At 36.8% G+C, this 26886-nt stretch overlaps 2 protein-coding genes across 2 annotated transcripts; both read left to right on the plus strand.

Annotated features, from left to right (window-relative positions):
• Window positions 1-6519: 6519 nt before the first annotated feature.
• Window positions 6520-14758, plus strand: LOC113532859 (neurexophilin-1). The gene is made up of 3 exons (XM_053227777.1): window positions 6520-6570; window positions 12584-12651; window positions 12709-14758. The coding sequence occupies exons 1-3, from the start codon at window positions 6520-6522 to the stop codon at window positions 13274-13276; spliced, it is 687 nt and encodes a 228-aa protein (XP_053083752.1). The 3' UTR covers window positions 13277-14758.
• A 2958-nt stretch (window positions 14759-17716) lies between these two features.
• On the plus strand, window positions 17717-26886 carry ica1 (islet cell autoantigen 1). The gene is made up of 13 exons (XM_026924043.3): window positions 17717-17843; window positions 19713-19742; window positions 19831-20002; window positions 20111-20183; window positions 20684-20807; window positions 21163-21361; window positions 22474-22599; window positions 22732-22830; window positions 23501-23598; window positions 23678-23727; window positions 24405-24674; window positions 24850-24939; window positions 25789-26886. Exons 2-13 carry the CDS (start codon window positions 19726-19728, stop codon window positions 25908-25910), a joined length of 1440 nt encoding a protein of 479 aa, XP_026779844.3. The 5' UTR covers window positions 17717-17843; window positions 19713-19725; the 3' UTR covers window positions 25911-26886.

Consider the following 26886-nt stretch of genomic DNA (forward strand, 5'->3'; position numbering starts at 1 on the left):
GCTGACATGTAGCGCTGATGACACCACACACACACACACACACACACACACACACACACACACACACACACACACAAAACACAAACATACACACACACCTTCATCAGTGCCATAAACACACACACTCACACGCACACACTTGGAAATGCTTAACCAAACTATGCGTCTTTATTAATTGCGGTTAATTGAAGAAGAAGTACGGAGCCCCTAAGGGGACATGGTGATGGAAAAAATTATGAGATGAGAGAAATATTTCTATTTCAATACTTTTGCGTTCTCTCATAAAACTTTTGCGTTCCCCCAACAAACCTTGCGTTCACTTGCAAAACTTTTGCGTTCTCTCGCAAAGATATTTGTGTTTTCTTGCGAAGACGTTTGCGTTAGCGAGAGAACGCAAACATCTCTGCTAGAGAACACAAAAAGATTGCAAGAGAATGCAAAGATTCTTGGGGGAACACAAAACCACTGAAATAGAAATTATTTTGCCATCACCATGTCTCCTTGGGGACTCTGTAAAGAAGAGATAAACAAGCAGAAATCTTTAACCTTGAATCAAAAAATGGACCTTGGATCATTTTTAAATTTTTGTCAACTGAAAAAAATAACTTTTTATATGTTGACATTTGTTTCAGTTGAGCAAAACAAAAAAAAATTACCTGCAACAAGTTGTTTTAAAAAAATTTTTTTGTTTTTCAGTCTAACTCACACACACACGCACACACACACACACACACACACACACAGCAAGAGGATGCCATTTTATTTTCGAAAGCAAACACAGACACTTGGATAATCAGCACAGTGATGTTGTGTCCTCATGTGTCTCATCCCTGGACATCATGGACGGGTTTTCGTCAGATGAGTCGGTACACGGAATCAAAACCTGACACAAAAATTAATCCCTAAAATGATTCACAAGTTAATTTTTCTTTTAAACAACTGCGCATTGTGAATTTCAGCCTTTGCGTGGAAGGAGGAGACGTCCTGCGTCCTGGCGTCCTGCGTCCTGCGTCCTCTCTTCTCCTCATTTCCACCTTATTGCACTATATTAGTGCAGCATGATATGCATTCGAGTCAGGGTTTATCGGATTCGGGAGTTACATTGCAAAAAACAAAAAAAAGAAAAGAGGAGTGAAGAGTACGAGCGTGATGAGAACTTGGATGAGAATTCTCTGACTTTTTCAAACCTGAAAACTTGATTTGTTTTTTTTCTTTTCCAATCACTTGTGCATTGATAGATCCTTGAACACGTCCTTTTTTTCTTCTCATCATGCATTTTTTTTTACTATTTGAATTTTTCTAAGCTTATTTGTTGAGCTCATTTGTGAGAGTATGATGGTGTGATGGCGTTTGGTTCAAACCCTGCAGTTTCTGCCTTATTGTGCAAAGAAATGTATAAAATGTTGAAATAATTATTAATAATAAGAGATGTATAATTACCTGTTATATTTGGCTTATATACAGAGCTATTTAAAAAAAAAAAAAAAAACAACCAATATGTCGTAACACTTTCTATGAAGGTCATAGGAACACATTCATATCATGTGATAATCAATTCATAATGCATTGTACATTATTATAATGATCGCTTACGTAAATACATTTATTATGCATTATGAATAGTTAAGTTGTGTTAATAAATTTTTATATTTTATATTTATGAGCCCAGGATGGATTTTTATTTTTTCCCCTTTTTTCTTTTTTTTCATTTAAATGAATTGTACAAGAGAGATGATCAGGATACTACAAACAATACTAGAAAAAATTACAACTTCTAGATGGACTTTTTTTTGCATAAATTTTGTTCCTGTATTTAAAATATGTCTCAGTTTTCTTGGAGCTCACAAGTAGAACTTGATTATATTTACCCTAGAATATCATGATCTTTCGATTTTTCTTTTCGGATACTGACACTGAAAGCTTGAGTATCAGTCGATATCCATACTGGACTTACTGAACACCACCACAATTTTTTGGGAAAAAAAAAAAAATTACAGTAAAAATATTTAGGTAAAAAAATACACACAAAAAACACTTAAATTGCAAATATAAATAAATATAATAAAGTATAAAGTATAAACATCTTAAAAATCAATCTTAACTAAAATACAATCAAGTCTATTTATATGTAAACATTCTCCAAAAAAAAAAAAAAAAAAAAACCAATACAAAACAAAAGCTGACATGATCACAACTCACTCTCCTGAATAACTCACTGTTGTTGTTGTTGTTGTTGTTGTTGTTGTTAATGCTAGTTCACATGGCTCCGTTTGTTATCCTGTGACCTACTTTAACCTGCTTTACGTTGTTTTGCTACAAGAAAGTCCGATATTTCAGGTCTGATTGGTTACTCCTTCTGTGTTTGCAAATAAAAAGAGATCTAACCTGGTTGCGAAAAGACTCGAGTAGCCGCAGCCGCAGCTACTTGTTTATAATGCAATCAAAGAATCTACCAAGAATTTTATTTAGGAGTTGGATTGATGTTAGCTGAAATGTTATTCACTAATTATTATGAATTCGCACTAAAAAGGCAGGGAGTGCTAATCGACTAAACTAACACTTTCAAATACTGTGACTCTAGAAGATTCTTATGGCTTGGCATCCTGTCAGTGGCTAAATGATGCGAAGCAGTGACCTAGCCTGCACCAACCAGACATATATATACACACACACACACACACATCTCATAGAAACCCTAGAGAGAAACTGAAGGCATGTGAGTTTCGTGATGGTTACAACTTTGTAGTCACGATGAAGACGTAACATTTTACGGTTACAACACTGAGTACATCGTCGTGGCACTGAAAGCCGAGCTGCTGCCCAAACAGACGCCGTAAACTCATCAGTAAGCTGAATAAAGTTAGCTAAACGTGTTCATTACAGGCAACTCCTCAGTAAGATCGTGATCTAGCTATCTAACATTAGCTAACTAGTTTATGGATGTAGATTTTAGGTGAACTGCGTAGATTTGTTAAAGCAATATATAAATTAGGCATGTTAGCTAGCTAGCAAGCTACGCCTGATAAAGTCTCAGTTAGTAAGTCAACTTCACTGATATGATAGTTAGCTTTTTAACGACATCCGTCTTCTTTTGGCTTGGAAAGGATCTGAAGGATTTGAAAGTATACATTAAAAATGAATGTGTTTATGAGCACTTTAACGATTCTGACAGCCAACAGCACAACATGACATTTTAGAAAATAAATTCTTTTAAAAATCACTGTAGTCTCTCGCTTTGTTTTTGTGACCAAGAGGCGTAGCATCACAGTGATGTTTTTTTCACCGATATTTTTTGTTGGTATCAGCTTGATACTGATCCTCGGAATCCTATCAGTGCCATCTCTTAAAATATCATTTCTGTGAATAATCAACACTTAGAAATAAAATGTACTGTATATAAATATAAATTATTCATCTTCGAAAACATTTCAGCAGGTGTCATTGTGTCCACGAGACTGAACGTGGCCTTATAACATGCTATAAAAACTGCTATATAAATCATTCTGTTAACAATTGCATTATAAACATTGCAATGCCTTTTCATAAATAATTAGCAATGTCTTCTGAATACATTTACTTAACTTCGCTTGATGCATTATAACATGTTATGAGTGCATTCATGGAGTATGGCCTTCATAGAACGTGTTACTGAATATCTCTCCCCAAAGATGACATCTGATCGCTATGACTGTAGTTGTTTAAAGACAAAAGCGGGTATCATTAGAATTTAAAAAAATGTTTTATGTAAATTATATATAGATTACATCACAAATTGCTGCTTTAAATCTGTAATATTTAAAAAACCTCTATATTATACTAAAGGTAACTCGCTATATACTTATAGAAATATTTATTGTCTGATGGCTAAATGACATTTTAAACAATTTTATGCATTCTAAAAGCCCAATTAATGAAAGAATAATATAAAAGGCTAGACATACAGTATTAATACATGTACGTGTGAACATTTTTTGCTTCTCAGCTTTTTTTTTTTGTTTGTTTGGGTTTTTTTTTTGGTTCCTCATTTATTATCTCGAAGGCTGAAGCTGCTCGACCCTCGGACATCAAGCGGCTGATGAAGCATGAATTTTCACTTTCTCATTTGTGTAATGTGTAAATAATGATTCGATTTTTTTCATATTAATGAAGTGTGTATATTTCTTTTTTTTAATGGCAAAAATGATTACGTATATAAATGAAGTGAAAAGCAGTGGTATCTGATCTGTGTTGAAATTTATGTTGTAAGAAATTGAAACAAGGTTTAGTGCTTTTTTGTACTGTTTCTGTATCTGAGGAATTACAGGTAAATAAAGGAAGGCGGACAGGTGTGTGTTCGAGCCGCTTGCTGTGCTTTGGTGTAGAGAATGTGTGAAGTTGGAGGCAGTCAGATATAAAAAGTCTTTATTTGGGTTTATTCATTACTAGGTGATTAAAAAAAACAGAAATTACTGAGATTTAAGCATTTGGGTATTATTTAATTATTAATTCATTATTATTAATTATTAATTATTGTTGTAAAACAGACATACTGAAACTTTTTCTGCATGAGGCTCACTTTCCAGTGTTCTGAGAACTTACACCCACCAACCAACAACAAACAGTCTTTCCTGTAACAGAGAGCACTCAGAGTTGGTATCCTGACGATGCCACAGCCATCTACGGCCGGGAGTCAGGAGAACAAAATTAGCCATGCTGTTATGGTGGAAGGGACATACTCTCTTTCCCTTGTCAATCACAGTGACATTAGCCAATCGTGAGCTCATGTATGTGGAAGAGAGCAGATAGCGCTTTCCTCCGAGTGTGGTACACTGCCCTGCACAGGAAGCTCGTGCTTTCCCCAGCCTGGCCCGGTTGGTAGTTGTTGTGTAATTGGGTGCGTTAGTCAGAGGTTGGGAACTGGCAAGACCAAACTGGGGAGAAAATGGGGAAAAATCACCCCCCACCCCAAAAAAACCCACTGGCTCAGAACTTACTCAAATGAACTAGTATGAACTAGTAAACAGCAAGGCTTCGTGGGCAACGGGCCAAACCATTACTAGTGTCAAATGGAGAGAAAGGGGTGGGGCTTCCTGAGCATGTCGCTCACTACCAGAGAGTTCAAAACATGCCAGGACGGAAATGTCGATTCGCTCATCTGCCAAAATAGGCACTTGTGGAGTACGTTCCTGCTCTGATCTTAAAATGCAGAACGCCTTCACAAAATACATAGAGGTTGACATGACTAATACAGACTTTAATATTAATTTTTCATATCATGATCATCTTAACAGCGTAAAACACTCTGTGTGGTGCTGTTACATTAACATAGTCAAGAACGGGGTATTGTGATGCAGCATGATGAAGAGTTATCAATTTTTAAGTAAAAAACACTTTCTGGGTAAAAAAAAAAAATTAACCAGTTTGGAAACCCTCAATGACACATCTGGAACAGAAACTTTGCTAAATGAATGTTGATTCATTAAAATGTATGAATAATCAGCAAAGTACCCTGGACTAAAAGCCTCTTTTGTCATTTCTCCAACACGTCTAACAAATTCTGTGTATCTGCAGTGTCAAGATTGCTAGTTATAATATCAGTACTGTGAGCTAGCTTAGCCGTCAAAATGAGCAGAACAAAACATGGCTTTGCTACAGAACTGTCAGGAGCTTCATGTGCATGTTAGAAAGTGTGTGTGTGTGTTCATGAGACTCGAGTGTCCAAAACTGTTAATCACCTCCTCAACCACGCCCTTTCATTTATCATCAGATAACCCCTGTAAGAGCGTTTATCATAAAGAATACACTGGGGGAGATATCAAGGTCAACTGAAGTTTTAAAAATGACAGAACACTATTTCTGAAAAATAATTTGGGGCGCTGTAACTTAAAAGAGAAGTTTGGCTCATTTCCCATTCACTAACATGAGAGTGGGCGGGGTTAAAAATCGTACTGCAGCCAACCACTAGAGGGCCTCAGAGACATTTTGGCTTTGCTTTTAAACCTTGTTCTGACGTCTATCTATAGAAGCAGTATCCATATATACAGTCGTTGGTCTAAACACGAAAATAACCTCTATCACCATAAACTGGAACTGTGCTAATGCATCCTTCAACCTAAAATAGCTACAAAATAATAAACAGAATAATATAAAACACCCAAATTGTTTTCAAATCCACCTATTCCACTTTTAATATAATACAAAATAATTAATCTGGGTGGGAAATCTACGAATGTGGCAATGCTTAATGAACCATTAACATCTGTTTATTGCATACCTATACTCCAGCTGTGATGTGATTCCTCTTGCACATCTGGAGCACTGGAGCACTGGAGCACTGCACACTCTCTCTCTCACTCACACACACACACACAGATGTGTGCACAGATCCTGTGTTCACATTGAATGCACAAGCTCGGAGATTTTTCCCATGTTTGTGTGTGTATGTGTGTGTATGTGTGTGTGTGTAGGAGTGTGTGTGTCTCAGTCGGTATCTGTGCGCGTGTGAAGGAGGTGAGAGGTAAAGTTGGTGTGTGTTTCAGGATGTTCTCCGCCTGCTTCCTGGTGTGGATGACTATTCCCGCTATATACAGGGTGAGAATTTTATATTTTTCAGCTTTGTTTGGTTTTTTAGATTTTTTTTTTTTACCTTTTAGTGTTTGCTGGTTGGACTTTATTTCAGACTCAGCTCCACAGACAGCTCCGCTTTAATCTGCTTTAACCTCTGATGATATCAGACAGATTTTACAGAAAGCACTGAACCGTTGTGGAAGTTGTGGAAAATAGTTGATGTGCTGTGTCTTCATTTCGACTTGATAACTCGTTATTTCATCAACATCATGTTGTTGATTCAACTCATTAATCTGTTTTTTCATTAGGATTTAGACGGATGAGATGAATGTGTGTCAGTTGAACCCTATGCACCATGATTAATCACAAAAAAAATGAACATGAAATATTCAAATAAAAAGAAAACAAGTAATTTGTCTAAGAAACTAGAGGGACAGGTACCAGCATTTGTCTGTATGTTTGTTTGTATGTTTGTTTCAGGATTGTGATTAACCAGCAGTAGTTCATCAGTGTGGTGTAGAAATTCTCAGATTTTATTCTGAAAATAAGGATTTTTTTAAACTATAAATTAATTTTTCGAGTGATATCATCCATACCAGTAGAGAATAATGTTAATGCCTAACTGAAAGACTCTTAAGCTTTAATCTTCAGCTACATGCTTGGATTGTATCCTGTTTACTTATTTGTATAAAATCTACATTTTTTGCCAAATGATTCACTTTGGGATACTGACAGATTTAAAAAATATTTTTAGAATTATTTGGAATTGTTAAGATAATTAAAAATAAAGATTTATACTTATAGGTTTGTGATACTGGTGGATTTAAATATTTTTTTTTTATTTAGAATTTTTTAGAGTTAAGGGAAATGTACTTAACCTTCTGGAGTTCATCAGTGTGGTGTAGAAATTCTCCAATTTTATCTCTTTAAAATTGATCTTAAGCTGTGTTAAGGAGAAGCCTCATCTGGAAATAATGCTTTATTATTAGTAGTAATAGTATTTTATGTCATCTATAACAACGACAGCTACAACTTCTAGCTTTAATCTTCAGCTACATGCTTGGATTGTATCCTGTTTACTTTTTGAAATAAAATCCAAAAATATTTTTAGATAAATTAATTTCTTTTTTATTTAGAACTGTTAAGGGAATCGTGCTTAGCCTTTAGTAGTAATTATATATATATATATATATATTCATCTTCATTGTCTCATGTACAGCCATGTAGAATCATGTTAATGCTACTTTCACTTTTAACATTCATTTTTTGTTTTTTGTTTTTTTTTGTTAAATATTTTATATATTTTTTTATTTATTTGTGGTTTGTTTGTTTATTGGATAAAAGTGTTTACCAAATGATTAAATATAATATAAATACAGAATACAATCCTTTTTAAGGACACACCTCAAACATAATCTGCCATTACTCAATCTCGCTCCATCTTTAACACTTTAGCTGGAATGGAATGTCATGGTGTGTATGCATGATGATGATGATGATGATGATGACGAGCGGTTCTGTGATCCTCTCAGCTCACCCTCACCTCCTCAGGCAGCGTGTGCGGAGACTCGACTCTGAGCTCAGCCTCACAATCGATTTCTCACTAACAGGAGCGAGAGAACACACGGAACTCTGTCCCTGAAAGGGTTAATGTCTTTTAAAGTGTAAATGTGAACATGTTTGTCCTTGCTACCGCCCGGGGGAACAGATCCTCTGATGTTCCACGAAATTCCATGAAATATTCCCCATTAATGAGTTTTTAGCTCCAATAGGAATTATAACGAGCGAGAGTGATTTTGTTGAATTTGATATGAACTATGGTTCTGTGAATGAAAAGCTAGAACCAACCTTTTACCTGTGGCTAATGTGATAGTAATATGTAGATAGTAATGTGTAGATAATATACACCTTTAGAATTAAGAGTTCTTAGCTTCCTAAAGAGGTTCTTCTTGAAATTCCCTCTGATAGGAAAACCTTCTATGTAGAACCTGTAAGAGTTTTCAGAGGAACAAACCAAAGAACCTGAATCTGAAATACACTCTTAGGGGAAAAAGGTTATGGGTTCTTCAGTTGTTTTACTGTTGAAATCTTTAGATTCTGTGTAGAATCCTATAACACAGTGTTTCTCTATATATTAGGATTCCAAGTACAACACTTTCAAAAACTTTGAACCTTTAACTCATCAAAAATCACTTGAAGTACCCATTTTGAATTTGGTTCTATGTATATGGTTAAATCTGGGAGAACTTTTAAAGGTTCTATGTAGAACCCTACAAAAATGTGTTTCTCTATTAGAAAGCTTTCCAAGTATGACACTTTTAAATAGCTTGGAACCTTTAACTTACCAAAGATCCCTTGAAGAACCCTTTTTTGTTGGTTCTAATTTTAAAAAATATATGCTATACTACATTATAAGGTTAAATCTGGGAGAACCTTTAAAGGTCCTGTATAGAACCCTATAACACAGTGGTCCACTGACAGAATGGATTCCAGGTTGGCACTTTTGAAAAAGCGCAGAACCCTAAAGTTACTAAACATCCCTTGAAGAACCCTTTTGAATGTGGTTCTAAGTACAGAAAATGATGCTATACTGCATTACAGTTAAATCTAGAACCAGCAGGGTTTTTCAGTTTGCATGCTGTTGTACACGAAACCTTGAAGAACCTTTAAGGGTTCTAGATTTGACCTTTTTTTTTAACAGTGTAGTCTTTAAAACACACACAACACTGAAATTAAAAAATATATATATTTCTAGACTTCATGTAACATTAAAGGCAAATAATCGAAACATGGAGCACGTGATATTGGGTTCTGCGATCATCACACTGAGAACATTTAGAATTTGTCCATATTTTTATTCTTTTTTTTTTTTTTTTACATCATCAGGATTTCAACAGGAAGTTGGAGCGAGACTATATTAAGCCTGACTCCATCACAAGTGTGAGAACCGGCCGTCATGTTCAGTGCTGACAGCTGCATGTCACACTTATACATCGTTCCAGCTGTGGGTCTGTGTGTGTGTGTGTGTGTGTGTGTGTTTGACAGTGATGATTTTAGTCCTTTCTACTTTAGTAGTAAATTTTTAGAACGCTTGAGGATTCTTCATTTGTCTTTCTTTGGGAAAGTTCTATGTAGGACCCTACAACAAATATACACCCATACAGTATAGGGTTCTTTGGATAAGGAAAAGTTTTTATATTTCTAAAGAGGCTCCACTCTGAAAGGGTAAGCTTCTTTTGCACACTTCTAGATAGAACTTCTCAGAACATGTTCAGGGGAGCAAACCAAAGAACCTTAATGGTAGTTTTAAATACACTCTTAACAAAAAACGGGTTAAGGGTTCTTTGGTTGTCTCACTGAGGAATCCTTAAAGGTTTTATGTAGAACCCTATAACATAGTGTTTTTCTATAAGAAGATGGTCCAAGTAGGATGCTTTTAGAAAGCTTAAACCCTTAACAAACCAAAGAACCCATAAAGAACCTTCCTTTTTTGATTCTTTTAGAGCCAGTATGTGTTTATCAGTTTGTCTTTCTGAGAGAACCTTTCGTAAAAATGGTTGTCTCTCTGGGGGAAATTTTAAAAGTTCTCTGTATAAATTGACAATAGAGTGTTGCAGAAAAGCGTTCCGTGTAGGAAGCAAAGAACCCTTACATATGTGAATCCTGGGGAAGAACCCTTGAAATGTCTTGTTGGAAAAGTGTGTATATATAGAAGATATACATATATAGTTAAGGGTTCTAAGCTTTGTTCTAGTCTGGATCCCTTTCTGACAGGGATAAGGAGCACTTTGTTTAAGGTTCTGCACGGAGCAACTGAACAGTGGAACAAACCAACGATCCCTTTAAGGCACTTTTTTTCAAACCGTGTATGTTCTGGAAAACCTAAAATACACTCTTAGGGAAATAAAGGGTTAAGGGTTCTTCAGTTGTTCTGCTGATGAAAGTTCCAGGTAGAACCCTACAACACACTGTTTTCCATATCAGAAAAAGTTCCAAAGTTGGATGCTTTTCGAAAGCTTAGAACCCTTAACAAACCAAAGAACCCATTTTGAGTGCTTTTTTAATGTTTATTAAAAATGAGTTAAAGTTAAATCCAGTTCTGTCTAGACCCAGTATAGGTTTATCAGTTTGTCTCTCTGGGAGAACCTTTAAAGGTACTATGTAGAACTAGATGCTGTGTATAACTCTTCAAGAAAATGTTTTACCAAAAGATATGATCCTGAGTAATAAGTGAAATAAAGTGATAATGATTTGAGTACAGTTCTCAGATAGTTTCCAGTGAAGTGACAGTAAAAATCTGAAAGCCGGCTCAGGGGGGTCTCATTTTACTCAGGAAACTTAATTACGTGTCACAGCACTAGAGCGAGAGAGCAGAGCGCCTTACAGTACAGAGACAAACACATAGCAGAAAGAGAGAGAAAAAAGAGAGAGAGAGAAAAGAGAGTCAGGAAGAAGAGACAGTTCGTGATTTTTTTTGTTAATTGTGTGTAAATGATCTCATTAAAGGAAATCCACAGGGAGCTGAAACACCGCACTGTTTCTCTCAGCTCCGTCCTCAGGGTTTTATTTTACATTAATCTCTCTGGCAGATACATTTATTCAAATTAAGAGAGAGAAAGAGGAAGAGAGAGAAGGAGGGAGGGAGGCAGAGAGGCAGACAGAGAGAGACATAGAGAAATAGGCAGGGAAAAGAATGAGTCTATGTGAGTTATGAATGTTAGCATTCTTTATGAAGCCTTTATTCATAAATCATTAGAACTGTGCGTATAACATAACTGTGTTGTGATTATGACTTCAGTATCATTGCACTGTAAATATTTTCATCATCTCTAATAATACAGAATACAAGTCTATAACTAATGAATAAAACACTCTGTGTCATGCTGCTATGGGAAAATAATCAACAACAGTGTGGTGTGATGAAGCGGAGTCACTGTTACCGACTCGAAGTGGATTATTTTCCTAAAACAGCACTCTGTGAAATGTTTTATTCCCCTTATACAACAGCAATTTGTCAAGGATTACAATTTTAAATTAAAGAATGCTACATCATACTTTTTATCTGTTTATAGTTACACTTAATGATGGGGAGCATCCATGAAACAAGTTAGTTCCTGTTCTCACTTACGTTACAGCAAATATAAACAGATTTTTCAATTTCTCTGTCACATGACAAGCTGTGTTTTTTTGTTTTTTTTTTGTCTTATTAACTTCAAGAGAGAGAAAAAAGTGAAGCTGGTGATTGAACGACTGTTTGTATAGCTGCTTTAACGTAAGTGAGAACTGGAACTCTTTCTTCAAGTGCGTACAACAAACAATGTTGAGCACCGTTATAAAGCTTTATGAATAGCAAATGTCACACTGACACACTCTTGATTTGTCCTCTTGGGGAAAATTTAATGAAAGCAGTTGCCTCCAGGTTGACAGATTTTCACATAATTAAACATTCAGTGTTCCTTTAAACGAAACACACACACACACACATTACACTGCAGCTGTAATGGAGTCCGGGACACATGACAGACCTCCCGGTTTTGTCCTCTAGCTGACTCATATCTGACCTCAATCTGCCGTTTTGTGCCGTAGCTGAAGATGAGTGACAAACTGTAATATTTGGTCTATTGATCCATGGGATAAGTAATAAATCGCCTCGCTTGCACAAGACACATGTGCTGTCAGAGCGTCCTCGTCCGAGCCTGAGAGTCAACATTCAGCCTCAGTCCACCACGGTCTCCTCTCTGAGTTATAAACCGAAGATGTTTAGTTCTGCCAGTGGGCGGGTCGTTTTTTCTGTTCAGGCTTCAAGAAAATTTTGAATCCATCTTCATTAGAAAAAAGTGTGTAAACTTTTGATGTCCACAGAAAAAAAGCAAAGGAGTGTCGTTCAGTGTCAGTGTGAGCTCAAGGATATGTAGAAGTTTAATCAATACCTTCGGACCAATCAGAATCCAGAATTCAGCAGCACTGTGCAATATTTACTTTATTTACTTTACAGTGCAGTACTCTAACACTGTGTATTTTATTGTACTCCTGACAGACTGTCCAGGTTGAAGGACACACCGACCTTCAGCAGAGAGAGAGCCGAGGTGATGAATTGGATATTCAGTCCTTAAATGTAGAAAATGTCGCTTCTCGTCCTGCTTTTCTTGAGAAGCTCAGAAGTGAGCAGGAGCTTGAGGACTGGTTCATGGACTACACGGGCCTGCAGCCATCAAACCAGCAGGCTAAAAGACGTCCGGCTGTTAAAACCGGAAAACTGAGGAAGATGTTCGGCTGGGGAGACTTCCATTGCAGCGTCAAGTCTGCGTCCCTGGAACTTCTCATCAAAGGGAAGATCGTGGACCACGGAAACGGAACCTTCAGCATCCACTTCCTGTGTAACAGCACCGGCATCGGGAACATCACCATCGGATTAGCGCCATCCACCAAGATGGTGGAGTTCGGATTGACGCAGCAAGAGGTCAAGGAATCCGTGGAGTCGAAGCTGTTCAACTGCAGGGTGGAGTCGGAGAAGGTGGAGCAGAGCAAGAGGGGCGTGCGGTGTAGCTACGACCCGTCAAAGAGCTGCGAGCATCAGCAGACCCACAGTCACGTCTCGTGGCTGTGCTCCAAGCCGTTCAAGGTCATCTGCGTGTACGTCTCCTTCCGCAGCATGGACTACAAACTGCTGCAGAAAGTCTGTCCGGATTATAACCACCACAGCGATGCGCCGTACTTCCGTTCTGGATGATCACTAGATAACTGACATGTGATAGGACAAAACAGAGTGGGTTCTGCACACACAAATACACACCTGTAGCCAGTTACTTAAAGGAAAACGCCACCCTGAGACCCATTAAATATGTTTATATTGAAATATCTGTGATTCTGGTGATTTAGTGATTCTGGTGCTAATTTCTTGGTTGGTGCTGCACTGCAGTGCACAGGACAGCATCTGCTCGGGGTCCAAAAATAATGATTTGATTCATTTCAAATATATTAACACGTACATTCATTGTGCATGTTTTACTTCATTCTTAAAAGAACATCTCCATCCTTATTAAAAGGTTATCTTTCCAGAAAAGGACCACATTTTGAGTTGCACTGCGTCTCAACTTCGTAGTAGATTCTGACAACGTGTCCAGTGAACTTTTCTGATCTTTCTGGAATGTAATAAATCCAAATAAATACTGAAGTAAACCTGATAAAACAAATGTCAGTTCCCTGATTTGGGAAAGACATTGCTGTTTTGAAACATAGTTCCCTAGTTTACTTAGTCTCATTATAGAGAAAGCTTTCCAGAAAGTTCCACAGAGCGTCTGTTTGAGCTCGATTATGAACTCGAGTGAAGTAGCTGAGGCTGAGGAAGTATACAAGTTCAGGAGTTGAATAAATTCTGCAAACTGCTATTTGTTGTTATAATTTGTGAATCAATGCACTTTTCCCTACAACCCTGGATTTATCTTTTTTCAGTGTTTTCCAGTCTAGACCTCCATTCCAGACCACGCCCACTTCTGGTTTAAGGCCTGTTACATACTCTATACAAGTACACAAACATGACCGCAGGTGGAGTCCCTTGTGTCATTGCACACGTTGGCTTGTGTACAGTATGTAAAAGACCTAAAGGTCGGATTATACTTGACACATGACCTTACGTGCGTGTTTAGGAGCAGCAGCAAGGCGAGCAGCATTGTTCACATACTGCCTTTGTATCTTATGTAGCTCTGGAGGATTAAATACAACATCCAATTGATGGCACATCAGAGCCAAAACATCCCTGTCCAAATGGATTCTTTGTTGAACTCCATTGTTCAATTTCATGAAAAATGACACTAAACACAATGACAAGCTCTGTTTCGTTTTAAAATTGTACATCGACGTCGTGATTGTTGTCATGATCTGCGTCTTGTAGACAGATAAATAGACAAATAAAAGTGTTTCATATTCTGGTAATATGCAGAAACATTCATTACAAAAAGAATTTCTATCTGCAGTTTTTGTTCTATAAAAGAAATTGTTACAATTAAGCCTCCTCTAACCCGATATGTCACTTGAAATTATTTTAGAAGAATAGACACAGTCATAAACAGCAGAAGAGTAATGTAGATACTCAGTAGGGACTATAAAAAAAGTTTATGTGATCCAGTTTTGGAAGTTTATGTAACTGAGTAAAAACTGAAACTGTTGTCAACTTCAGAAGTGAATAAAAGTGGAGTTTAAATGGTTTCCTTGACATATGAGTGGTCTGTTTCCTTTAAACTGTGTAGTCATTTTATAGTCATTTTAACTTGCCAATTAACTCACATGCAAAAACCTTCAGCATAATAGTGTTATATAGTGTCTGTTATGTTGTTAAGCCTTCGGAGTACAATCTGCTCCTGAGGGCTGCAGTCATGTTTTCTCGAGCCCTAAACCCCCGAGGGTTCCCTGTAAGTGTCTGACTATATCCAAAGTACAGCATGGGATCAAAAAATGTAAATGCTAGACACATCTTACAATAAACAAAGCTGTTTTCTGCAGCTCTCTTTCTACGTGCTTGGGGTTTGCCTTTTTTCTGGTTTCTTCTTTCTCAGAATTCATTTATGACACTGTAGAGAGCAATTAACCACGAAAAAAGAGGATCAAACCACAAATAAGATCTTCAACTCATTAAAGCTGACGTCTGTTGCCCTGTTCTAATGATGGACAGATTCAATTTAAGACTTTTTTGGTGTCTTTTGGAGTGGACACTTTTTGCACCTCACACACTCCAGCATGTTGTTCTGAACGAAGCTGTTCTTTATCACACCACGTCAGCAACCTCGTCTGAAAATTCTCTCGAAGTGTTTTTTCCCCTCATGCACCGTCTGCACATCTGTCTCCAGTGACGTTGATGAAATGTTAAAAATATTTCAGAAGCCAAAGATCCCTTGGCATGAAGTGAAGGTGATGAAAACGTACATGAATATGACATTTTGAATGTGGCATCTGGTTTAACACCCGAATCAACATGATGTCAGGTTTTTGAGTCTTTAGAGGAACTCGAGGCCTCGGCTCTGTCTCGCTCTCTACACGTATACAGGAGGTCGAACTGTTATTATGTGTCGTGTGTTATATGATGCTGTCTGTGCCCTGATCTATGCATTTCTCCTTCTCTTACCAGAGTTTCAAATGCATTAAAAACATTTTTTTTTTTTTTAACTAGATTCCAGACAATAACACACATCAGCTTGTCTCATCTGGATTAATTATCAGTGTTGGAGGAAAAACAAGTGAGGAATCACACATTCAGTTTATTCATTTCTCTCAGACGTGATGGAGCTGATAATGAATTTCCACATGACTGCAGTTGGGATTTTTTTCTGCTTTATCAGATTTTAAGCACAGACAAAAAAAAATGCAAAATATTAAATATTAAAGTGTTAAAATATGAAGATTTATTAATATTAAAACAAATACATTTTGTGTAATATATAAAACAAAATATTCATTTTTTTAAATATATTAAAATAAATGTTATAATATTAAAAACAATATTAATATGAATAATATTATATAAACTGTAATATTACATTAATACTTTAGTATTTATATTAATATTAGAAAATTGATAATATAACATAATGATATTTCATACACATATTTAAAAGGTATCCATATTAAAATATATTACTAATATTAAAATATTATTTTGGTCTTCCACCAAAACCCTAAATCTTTGTATTACTGGATTTCTTGTCTAGAGCACATGTTACTGTATTGAGAAAAGAACTCACTCACTGATATACAACAAAATGTGTTCGTACATGCAACGCTAAATCAGTGTGATTCGTTCTTTCAGAGGTGGGACTACCATTTCACAGGAGCAGTTTGTGGTTATGCCAACATTACCAGAGTAACTGTGTGGCAAAATCTTCAGGAGAGCGTAAACAAATGAAATTACTTTTTATTTCCTCTGGGTTTTCTGGTTTCTTCCTGAAACATGCCGTTAAGAGGACTGTCTGTCCTTAGGTTTGAATGAGTGTGTGTGAGAATGGTGTCTCATTCTCATCCATGCTTCATACTGCCACGAAAACGCTTCAGCTGTTTTCCATGGACTACACCAACACACATTGTGCTCACACACACGCACACTACAGTGGAAACCCATATGAGGATGGGTTCTCTGTTGAGCCTGGTTCCTCTCAAGGTTTCTTCCTATCACCATCTCAGGGAGTTTTTCCTTGCCACCGTCGCCCTGCTTGCTCATCAGAGACGGCACACACACACACTTCACTTTACTTTTGTTTGTGTAAAGCTGCTTTGAGACAATGACCTTTGTAAAAAGCGCTATACAAATAAAAATGAATTGAATTGAATTGAATCCAGGTTGTATACCCATCTCATTCCCAGTGTTCCGGCTGGGATAGGCTCCGGATCCACCATGACCCTGACCAGGATAAAGAGCTTACTGAAGATGAATGAATGAAAATAAAAGTAACTCACGTGACTCTGGCTGTGTACAAACCCACTCTCTCTGTTTGCCAAAATATTAGGCAACACTATTTTGAATATGCACTTTTAGATGTAGCCAAGGCATACTCATAATCAATATGATTCACTTTAAATGAATCGACTCTTTTAGAGAAACATGTATAAGTGCAGGTTTGATTCTTCTGACCGCAGGACAGTAACCAGAAACTGAGCTGTAGAATATTTTACAAGTTCACCTCTCAAATGCCTACTATTTTGGGGAAAAATTGAGGATTTGTATATATATATATATATATATATATATATATATATATATATATATATATATATATATATATATATGTTCATAGATATTTGAGAGTCATTCACGCCACTTTTAGTAATAATCGTTTACCAAAATCGCTTGGCTGTTCAATGTATTAATATTTTTTTCTTAGTTCTGGAGATCCACTCTAACGGGAGAGTCAATATGACTCACTTTTAATGAATCGACTCTTTAAATGATTCGAGCAGCACGTTTAAGTGCCGGTTTGACTCAGTTCAGCATTACACTCAGAATTATATGTAGTACAATATTCTACAAAATTGTTTAGAATGCATTCTTTAATTTTGACTTTGGTTGACATGGTTGAACATGTGTGTGACGGTATAAACACACTGAAAAAGGAGAAGAAACAAAAGAGTCATTCATAAAGAACCGATTCGTTCATCACGAGTCACCTATCAGCTGTCGGTCCTGTACGTGCGTCGGTGTGACGTCATCACGCACAAGCATCTGCGGCGGTTTGACAGCGTGATAACCGGAGGAGTGAAAAACAGAGGAGATGCTTTAAAAAACCAAAACGCTACAGTTTCAAACGCACAAGGTAAAAAATAATGAACATTTAATAAGTGATAAACCTGTTTACAGTCTGCTGCAGTTTGTATTTATGTTGTTTTGTGCCGGACCGGAAGCTGTGTTTGTTTATGTTGTTTATATTAATGCGGCAGAACATGGAAGCGTTAATAACCTCATTCCGTTAGAAACTCCAGATAAATTCATTCATGTGGATTTCGGTTCATTTCGTTAACAGCCAGAGTGAGGAGTGTGAACAGTGTGAACAGTGAAGAGTGATGGAAAGCGCAGTGTTTAATAGCAGTGTTTATTAGCAGTGTTTGCGCAGCTGCTCAATTGGTTATATTACAGGTGAATGAATAAATGATGAATGAAGGCCTGGATCACGAATCTGCGCATGCGTAGTAGTATATATGTGGATATGTATATACATATACCCACTGCACTATATATATATATATATATATATATATATATATATATATATATATATATGCATATATGCATATGCGATGACAATAAAGATACTCTAGTCTCTCTCTCTCTCTCTCTCTCTGTCTATATATATATATATATATATATATATATATATATATATATATATATATATATATATATATATATATATATATATGAAATCTGAATATATATCTATAAATCCTGAATATAAAGCTGTAATTCTGAATATATAAATGTAAGTCAGAATATATATATATGAATACACTATATATATATATATATATATATATATATATATATATATATATATATATATATATATACATATATATATATATATATATATATATATATATAGTGTGCTTGATATTATTGCAAGTTATTCAGAAAGCTGACTTATATACACGCAATCAAACCCTAAACGTTTTGACATGTTCCGTGATCATCATGTGTGCTCAAGAATGCAGTGATATTTTGATTAAACCTACTAAAGAAATGAACTGAAACATACAGGAAGTGGTGGCTCAGTGGTTAATGATCAGAAGGTTATGAGTTCAAATCCCAGCACCGCCAAGCTGTCACGGTTGCATCCTTGAGCAAGACCCTGTATGTGTCCTGTCACAATGGGAAGTTGCTTTGATTTAATAAAAGATCAGCCAAATGACCAAATGTAATATTAAACAGACACCAAAACACAACTTATATAGTACTATTTAATAATTACATAGCTTTAGTATTTATACAGTACTTTCATTGTACTTGTGTGATAATAAAGATATTCTAGTCTATAGAAATTAAGAGCACTAACAGATTCTGCTTTTTAAATCATTTCCACTCCATTACCCTCCCAGCTGTCTGTGCACATGACCATTTATGGAGTTTTGTGGGCGTCACTACATACAAATGAGCGGTGTCAGAAACACGCTTTGCACATTACTCGTGATCAACACATGCACAAGAGTAAGAAGAAAGTCAGCATTTCCAAAACTTTTCAAAATCCAGCAGAAAATTTTGGTTCGGTTTGGCTTACACAAACATTTACACACAACTTTCCTAACACATTGATAAATGAGGCCAAATGTATGCACATCACTAAATATTACTAAATATTATTATAGCACACTACAAGGAACGAAGAGCATTCACTGCCCAAATATATAAGGAATAAAACACTCAATGTTGTGCTGTTATGGGAAAATAATCAACCATTAGGTTGTGTGATGAAGTGGAGTGACTATTACCACCCCAAACGTGATTATTTTCCTATAACAGCATGTCCTGAAGTGTTTTATTCCTCTTATACCACTGCAAGTTGTGAGTGCTTATAATTCTAATTTTCATTCTATTTTTTTTCTTTTTCTTGATGTTAATTTTTACCATGTCGGAAAATGTGAAGTTACAGCTTTCACTCTTTACTTCCTGTGTATATCTTCTCTTTCAGCTCATTTGGAGACATGGACAGTGGACACTAGTACGTATATATAATTACTAACAATCAAGCAGTATTGTCATAGAGTAAAATAGTGATTAATTTCAGAATAATGTGTGTGTTCTGACAGTGGTTATGCCCGGGAGTACTTTGATCGCTTTATCCAGAGTCAGGACTCCTCAGTTGTGAATAAATTTCAGCAGAAATACTGGAAGACCAAACAGACGCTGATTAAAGTGACGGGAAAGAAAGAAGACGAGCATGTGGTCGCCTCGGACGCAGACCTCGATGCCAAACTGGAGGTGGGAATCAAGTGATGGCTGAAATTACACTCTCAGATCAGAGCATTGTAGACTATCAGGCATTACTCATAAAACACTCATTTAATGTGATTTCTCTGGCCACTGCAGGTTTTCCACTCGGTGCAGAGGACATGCATGGAGCTCCTCAAAGTGATAGAACAGTACCAGAGGAGACTCTGTCGTACGTAGTTTTTAAAACACTTTTAAAACCCACAGTGCTGTTGATTTATTTTCTATAACAGCATCTCTGACAGTAGTGCAGCAACAAATCACAGGTTTATATTAATGCGCATCTAATGAGTTATCGTTTCTATAGTAACAGCTCATTCTCAGAGACTTGTAAAGCAGACGCTCCACATAAACAGATTAAAAAAAAAAACCACGTGTAATCATTGATATATTTCTGTGAGGAGATGTTTATTTTAACATTTATGGAAGGAGTCTCCAGTGTCAGCACTTTCTAACAGTCAGAGGTAAAGAAGGACAGAGGGGTTTATGTGTTTGTGGTTTCTCAGTAACATGGCAAGCTTCGAGAGAGAAAAGAAGGCCATAATGTTTGCGGATGTTCCACATCATTAAATGTAGCTATAAACAGATAAAAAGTAGTTAAATTGCTGTGGTTTAACACTTCATGACATGCGGTTGTAGGAAAATAATCAACTTTGTCGTTTGTCATCTCAGTTCTGTCTCAGGAGGAGAACGAGTTGGGGCGCTTCCTGCGCTCTCAGGGCTCTCAGGACAAAAGCCGAGCGGGGAAGATCATGCAGGCGACAGGGAAAGCGCTCTGCTTCTCCTCTCAGCAGAGGTGTGTGTTAAATGAAGCTAAGCTCTGACATCTGCTAACACACTACACACACTTTGCATGGAGTACAGAGACAATGTGCTGAAATCTTCTCATTATTATTGCATAAATAAACAATTAATGCCCTGTTGCTTATTTGGAGGATGTGAATATTTTTAAAGGGATAATGCTGCATATATTTAAACAGAAATTGCTAAGTAGTTAGGGCTGGTTTTACAAAAACTCAAACCATGCCAGCTTGTTATTGTGGTGTCAGCTTTGAGCAATTATTTATTGTTAGCCATTATAGTCATTTTTGGAGGAACTGTCCCTTTAAGCAAGCCCTAAGCTCTGCTCACTCTGGTCCTGAGCTCTATAGGCTGGCGTTGCGTGTCCCGCTCTGCCGCCTGTACCAGGAAGTGGAGACGTTCCGCTACAGAGCCATCTCAGACACGTGGCTCACCGTGAACAGGATGGAGCAGGCGAGGACCGAGTACCGTGGAGCTCTGCTGTGGATGAAGGACGTCTCGCAGGAACTGGACCCCGACACACACAAACAGATGGAGAAGTTCCGCAAGGTCAGTCACATGATGAGAATGAGAGCTCTCCAATTTGGTCTTCGTCTTTCCAATTCCTACCCACCAGCTAACTGTCTCCTGTCACATGTCTGTCTACCAACCGAGGAGCGTGAAGCCTTATGCATGCTTCCTCGGAGACGAAACCAGCCAACCACATCTTTTCTTTTATGCAATGTCAAGGGGCAGCTTAACACCCTCAGACATAAGCACTATCTGCCCTCTTCCGCATACAGGGGAGGGGGAATAAGCCCCTCCCACCCAGAGAGCACACCCAGTTTTGCTCCCTTATCTCCCTGCCATGGATGGCTGTGTCATCATCAGGATTCAAATCTCGATCTCCTAATGATAGGGTGCGCACTTTTCTGTTACACCACGCGGGAGCGGGAATTTTAGTTTTTTTAGAAGATGATACAAGTTCTTATTGTGGAATCCTTCCTAGTTATGACCAGTAGTGTGTCACAAGTGCTGGAACAGTTAAAGGGGCAGTGTGTCATGTTTTTAACGTCCTCTCCTGCCTGAGACACTTTTTATTTCCCTTCATGAGTTAAATTTTAAGGGGAAAGTGGTCGTAAAAGCTGAGCCGTTCTGTTTCATTTGGGGTGGAGCTAATTTCAGGGCTGGAAGAATGTAACCTGGATCACAGGTTTTTTTCTCCTTTATTTGTTTTCTCTTCTTTTTAAGCAACCGTTTAAATCACATGATTGTTACAGATTTAGAAAAAGTAAAGCTCTAAACTAAAACACACAAAATACAGACCACCTTTAATGTAAATTGTATATGTAAATTAAGAACTGATGTCGCTATAATTAATTGGTTAGTGAATATTTTTTTGTTCTAAATAATATGTAGTAATTTTCTAACAATTACAATCTGACTAGAAGCAGCTGATTTGATGTTAACTTTTTTGTACTGATTCTTTAAAATTGCAAAATGTCGTACAGATTTTCCCTCTTTTCTGTATTTGTTTTTTTTTTTAAGGCAATACGTTAGTAGTTTGTTAACTAACCAGTATATCGTGATCGTATATATTGTAGAAATGTCTTTAAGTAGCATGATGTGATGTTTTGACGTGTCTCAGCGCCGTGTTTTCGGGCATCTTTTTCCCCGTGCAGGTTCAGGCTCAGGTGCGTCTCACTAAGACCGGCTTTGACAAGCTGAAGAACGACGTTTGTCAGAAGGTGGATTTACTGGGAGCCAGTCGATGTAACCTGCTCTCTCACGTCCTCACTAACTACCAGGTGTGTCGCTCTGTCCTAATCCACTTACAGAGACCCAGAGAGTCCCTTTCACGTTTACAGTGAATGTGTTTGTGTTATACAGCTGACAATCAGTGACAGTCATTTAGTTTTTGTCTTTTTTCTGATTTGCAGACTACCCTGTTGCATTTCTGGGAGAAAACGTCTCACACCATGGCCGCCATTCACGAGAGCTTTAAAGGCTGCCACCCGTACGAGCTCTCAGCGCAGAAGGTCAGAGAGTTGATGACATTCCTACTTAATAAAAATGATGACTTATTAACACATAAGAACAAGATCATTAAGTCGTGGAAATGAGCTCATTAAGTGTTGATGTGTTAATAAAGCGTGGTCATTGTGTTGTGCCCTCAAACTGGAGTGTGTATAAATACGAGGTGTTTACGGTAACCACTAGGAGCTTGGAGGGAAAAACAAGCTGCTGTCTGTTTTAATTAAGACACTGGAAATGTTTACGTGCAAATTTATTATTAATGACTGTAGCTAACATCTGTACCTAACATATAGCTAATTTTCAGGGCTTTGTTTGGATGGCACATTTTACAATTAATATAGTCTCAAAACTACAGTAAAAAAACTAAAAACAGCAGAATGAAAGTTTAGTAAAATTACTACAGTAAAGTAACAATAAATTGTGGGAAAATCGAAATAACTGTGAAACTGTAAAAGAAAAAAAACATGAAAAATGACAAGGTAAGAGCATAAAAATATATTATTAAAATAGAAAAGAAAAAAGGTAAGGAAGGGAAAATTGTGAAGGTGTAAAAGGGGAAAAAAGAAGTTAAAATACACCTTCCATAATTCCTGTTTGTCTGTTTGTTTGTTTGTTTGTTTGTTTGTTTCAGTTGCATGTAATCAATCACAGATGCTTTTTTGTCATACGCAGGAGAATAAAGGATCTGATCTGGGAGCAAAGAAACGGACAAAGAAAAAAAACAAGATGAAAACAGAGGAAGAGGGATCGAGTCCTGCCGTAGAAGACACGTGAGAGACGTTTTCTCCTATTACACGTTTCCGTTTTCCTCAGTTTAACGTCTGACGTGTGTGTTCCCTGTGTTTACAGGCTGATTTCAATAGACGATGAGGATCTGAATAAGGACACGAATCAGTCAGGTAGAAACCCTACATCGGTCTCACTGACAGCAGGAAACACAGAGGAATAAAACACTTCACGAGCTGCTGTTGGAGGAAAATAATCAACTTCAGGGTGGTGATAGGAACTCTGCTTCACCACCAGCGCATTGTTAATTATTTTCCTATAACACCTCTCTATATATAACAGTTATATAACTGTATAACAGTTCCTCCTATAGCACAACAATTCGCCAAAAATAAATACAACTGCATACTTTTTATCCATTTATAGTTAAATTTAAACAAGTTAGTATTACTTACATAAAACACCCATTTTAAAATTGCAGTAATGTAGTATGTTCATGTCTAAGTAATTATTTTGGATTGTATACTCTGGATAAAAATACATTATTTTACAACCTACAATAAGGAAAAATTAATTATTAATATCTAGTAAAGAAGCTTTATAATTATACATACAGGTCATTATAACAGTAGTGCAGTACATGACATTATGATGAATAATGAAACCCATATTAATAATGTTATAAGTCATGAAGGAATTAATTATAGTACATTATTGAAATTTTGAAAATTGTCTTTTATTTAACTTATAGTAACTAAATGTTCTAAAAGCAAATGATTTATTTTAAAATGACCAAAATGAAGCAAATTAAGCTGGAGAAATGTGCTGTGAATATCTGGCGTGTGTTCAGGAGGCGGTGAGGAGCCACCGTGTGGCGTCAGAGCTCAGGAGAAGGACGGACTGAGCGTGCTCACTGACATCCTCAGCTCCAGCTCAGTGGAGGACGGAGACTTCTCTCGAGAGTGGAGGGACGTGTTCGGAGAGGACGAGAGTGTGGATGGAGGGGCATCTGCGGTCACAGATGCTCAGCTTGAGGACGAAGAGGAGGAGACGGCTTCATTCTTCCTCCCATCACAACTCCTCGACCAGAACATCCACAACCTGCAGTCTGCAGTGTCGGGTACATCAGAGCATCTACGTCCACTAACGTCAGTCAGGAAAACAAATAACATAACGTTTATTACCTTAGTTCCTGCTACTGCTTAGTGACTGAAGAGGAATAAACACACAATAACACTGATAATAATAATAATAATATTAATAATAATAATAATTGACTACCTCCCTCATTCTAGGATGGATTATGGGTAATTCACAAAGCTCCTCAGGACCGAGTGATCAAACTGCGGGAGCCAATCAGATCACATCCAAACTGACAGCAAGAGGTACGTCCACACTGCAAGAACACCTGATACACATCTTATATTTACGTTTATATATGAATATTAATTATGTTTATATACAAACATGTGACACTAAGACTGAAGATTAAGCTTTGCTCCGGATTAAATCAGTTAAAAATAATCCAGTTTAACTAAAGTTTTCAACGTTGTTTAAAAAAATACTCGATAGAATCTTTCTGGATTCTTCTTGTTTAATGTCACCGGAGTTTTGTCCCCTGCCTTGGACACCGATTATAATTCTTGGATTTATGTTGATGTTGATTTTTATGCACTTGCGTCTCAACTAGCATTGTTGATATTTAATTTTTTAGACGGACAAATCAATCAGTTAGACTTTACAAATGATAAGGTGCATTATGGGTATTTACATATATAGACTGTATAGAATTCCACACAGTATATACTGCAAATTACTGAACATATGATGAGAAACAAGGAGAAACTTCTGAATAGTGCACTGTGTAGTGAATAAGGTACAGGAAGTAAATCAGACAACAAGAATTAATCCAGGGCAAGGTTTCAATCCAAGGTTAAGGTTTTAATCCAAGGTTAAGGTTTCAATCCAAGGTTAAGGTTTCAATCCAAGGTTAAGGTTTCAATCCAAGGTTAAGTTTTCAATCCAAGGTTAAGTTTTTAATCCAAGGTTAAGGTTTAACCCGATTTGTTAAGCCATGTGTGAAGTGCAACAAAACTAGAATTAAAATAAATGTTCCATGATTAGCTCTAAGTACTTTTTAATTTAATGATTGTTGGTGCAGTCACAGGAGTTAGTTCAGTTTTCTCTGTGTGTGTGTGTGTGTGTGTGTGTGTGTGTGTGTGTGTGATGTACAGACACCAGTGAAAGTGTGAAGGATCGCTCTGCATGGTTTAACCTGTTTGCTGATTTGGATCCTCTCACCAACCCTGACGCAGTCGGCAGAACAGACGAGGAGCACGAGCTCTTTACTGCATAAGAGCAAAGTCCTTCTAGTAAATTCTACCCACTCGGCGGCCATCTTAGTGCAGCTCATTTAAATGTCATCTACTTAAAATGAGGAGAGACGCATATACCAAAAATGGATCAACTACATGATTGCCATTTTTAACACCGATTTAAAATGAAAGTTAAATACTCACATGAAGTGGACTTCGGCTCAAATAACACAAAAACGCCCACATTTTGTCAGCTAGCTACATTGCTACATGTTGTTAGCTACCAAACATTGATTAAATCTGGGATTGAGTGGGAATTTACCAGTTCTTAGTTCCCTAACATTTCTTTACACTATAATAAGAATATTTCATACATTTCATAGACCTTTTTTTTTTCGGATACTGAAGGAGGTTTAAAAAAATCACTATCGTCTTGCTATAACAGCTGCGTGAATGATCTAATTATTCCTTATGCTTTCAGCTTAACATTTGTGCAGTTAAGTATGTTTTCTGAAGCACTTGAAGCACTCTAAGGACACGGTTATTTTGATGATTGATGATTCTAATATAAAAATCTCTGCTGGGTAAAAGTCTAATGCTGAACCAAAAATAAAATGTTATGTTACGTTACAAAAGTGACACAGAATAGAGAATTTGGTTACCAGAACCTGAAGGAACTTCTCATAACACTTCGTATGAAGGCCATATTTACATTATAATAACCTGTGACAACATTCATAACTTTTCATAGTGGAATTATATACATTATTTCTGAATATATTTATCATTATTTATTAAGATGCATTCACAGAGTACATAAGTAGTGTTCATAACACATATCTCGCAGTATAACACATCATAACAGTGCCACAGAATCTTCCAGTGTGTGTTCATGCAAAATGTTTTGTTTTAGATGGATTGCTTTTTCTATTATTATTCCTCTCATATACTGTAAATAAATGTAACTTCATAAAAAGCATGAATATATATGAAATAAAAGGTTGTTTAAAATATAAA

Source organism: Pangasianodon hypophthalmus, chromosome 22 (assembly GCF_027358585.1).
Source record: "Pangasianodon hypophthalmus isolate fPanHyp1 chromosome 22, fPanHyp1.pri, whole genome shotgun sequence".
Taxonomy (NCBI): Eukaryota; Metazoa; Chordata; class Actinopteri; order Siluriformes; family Pangasiidae; genus Pangasianodon; species Pangasianodon hypophthalmus.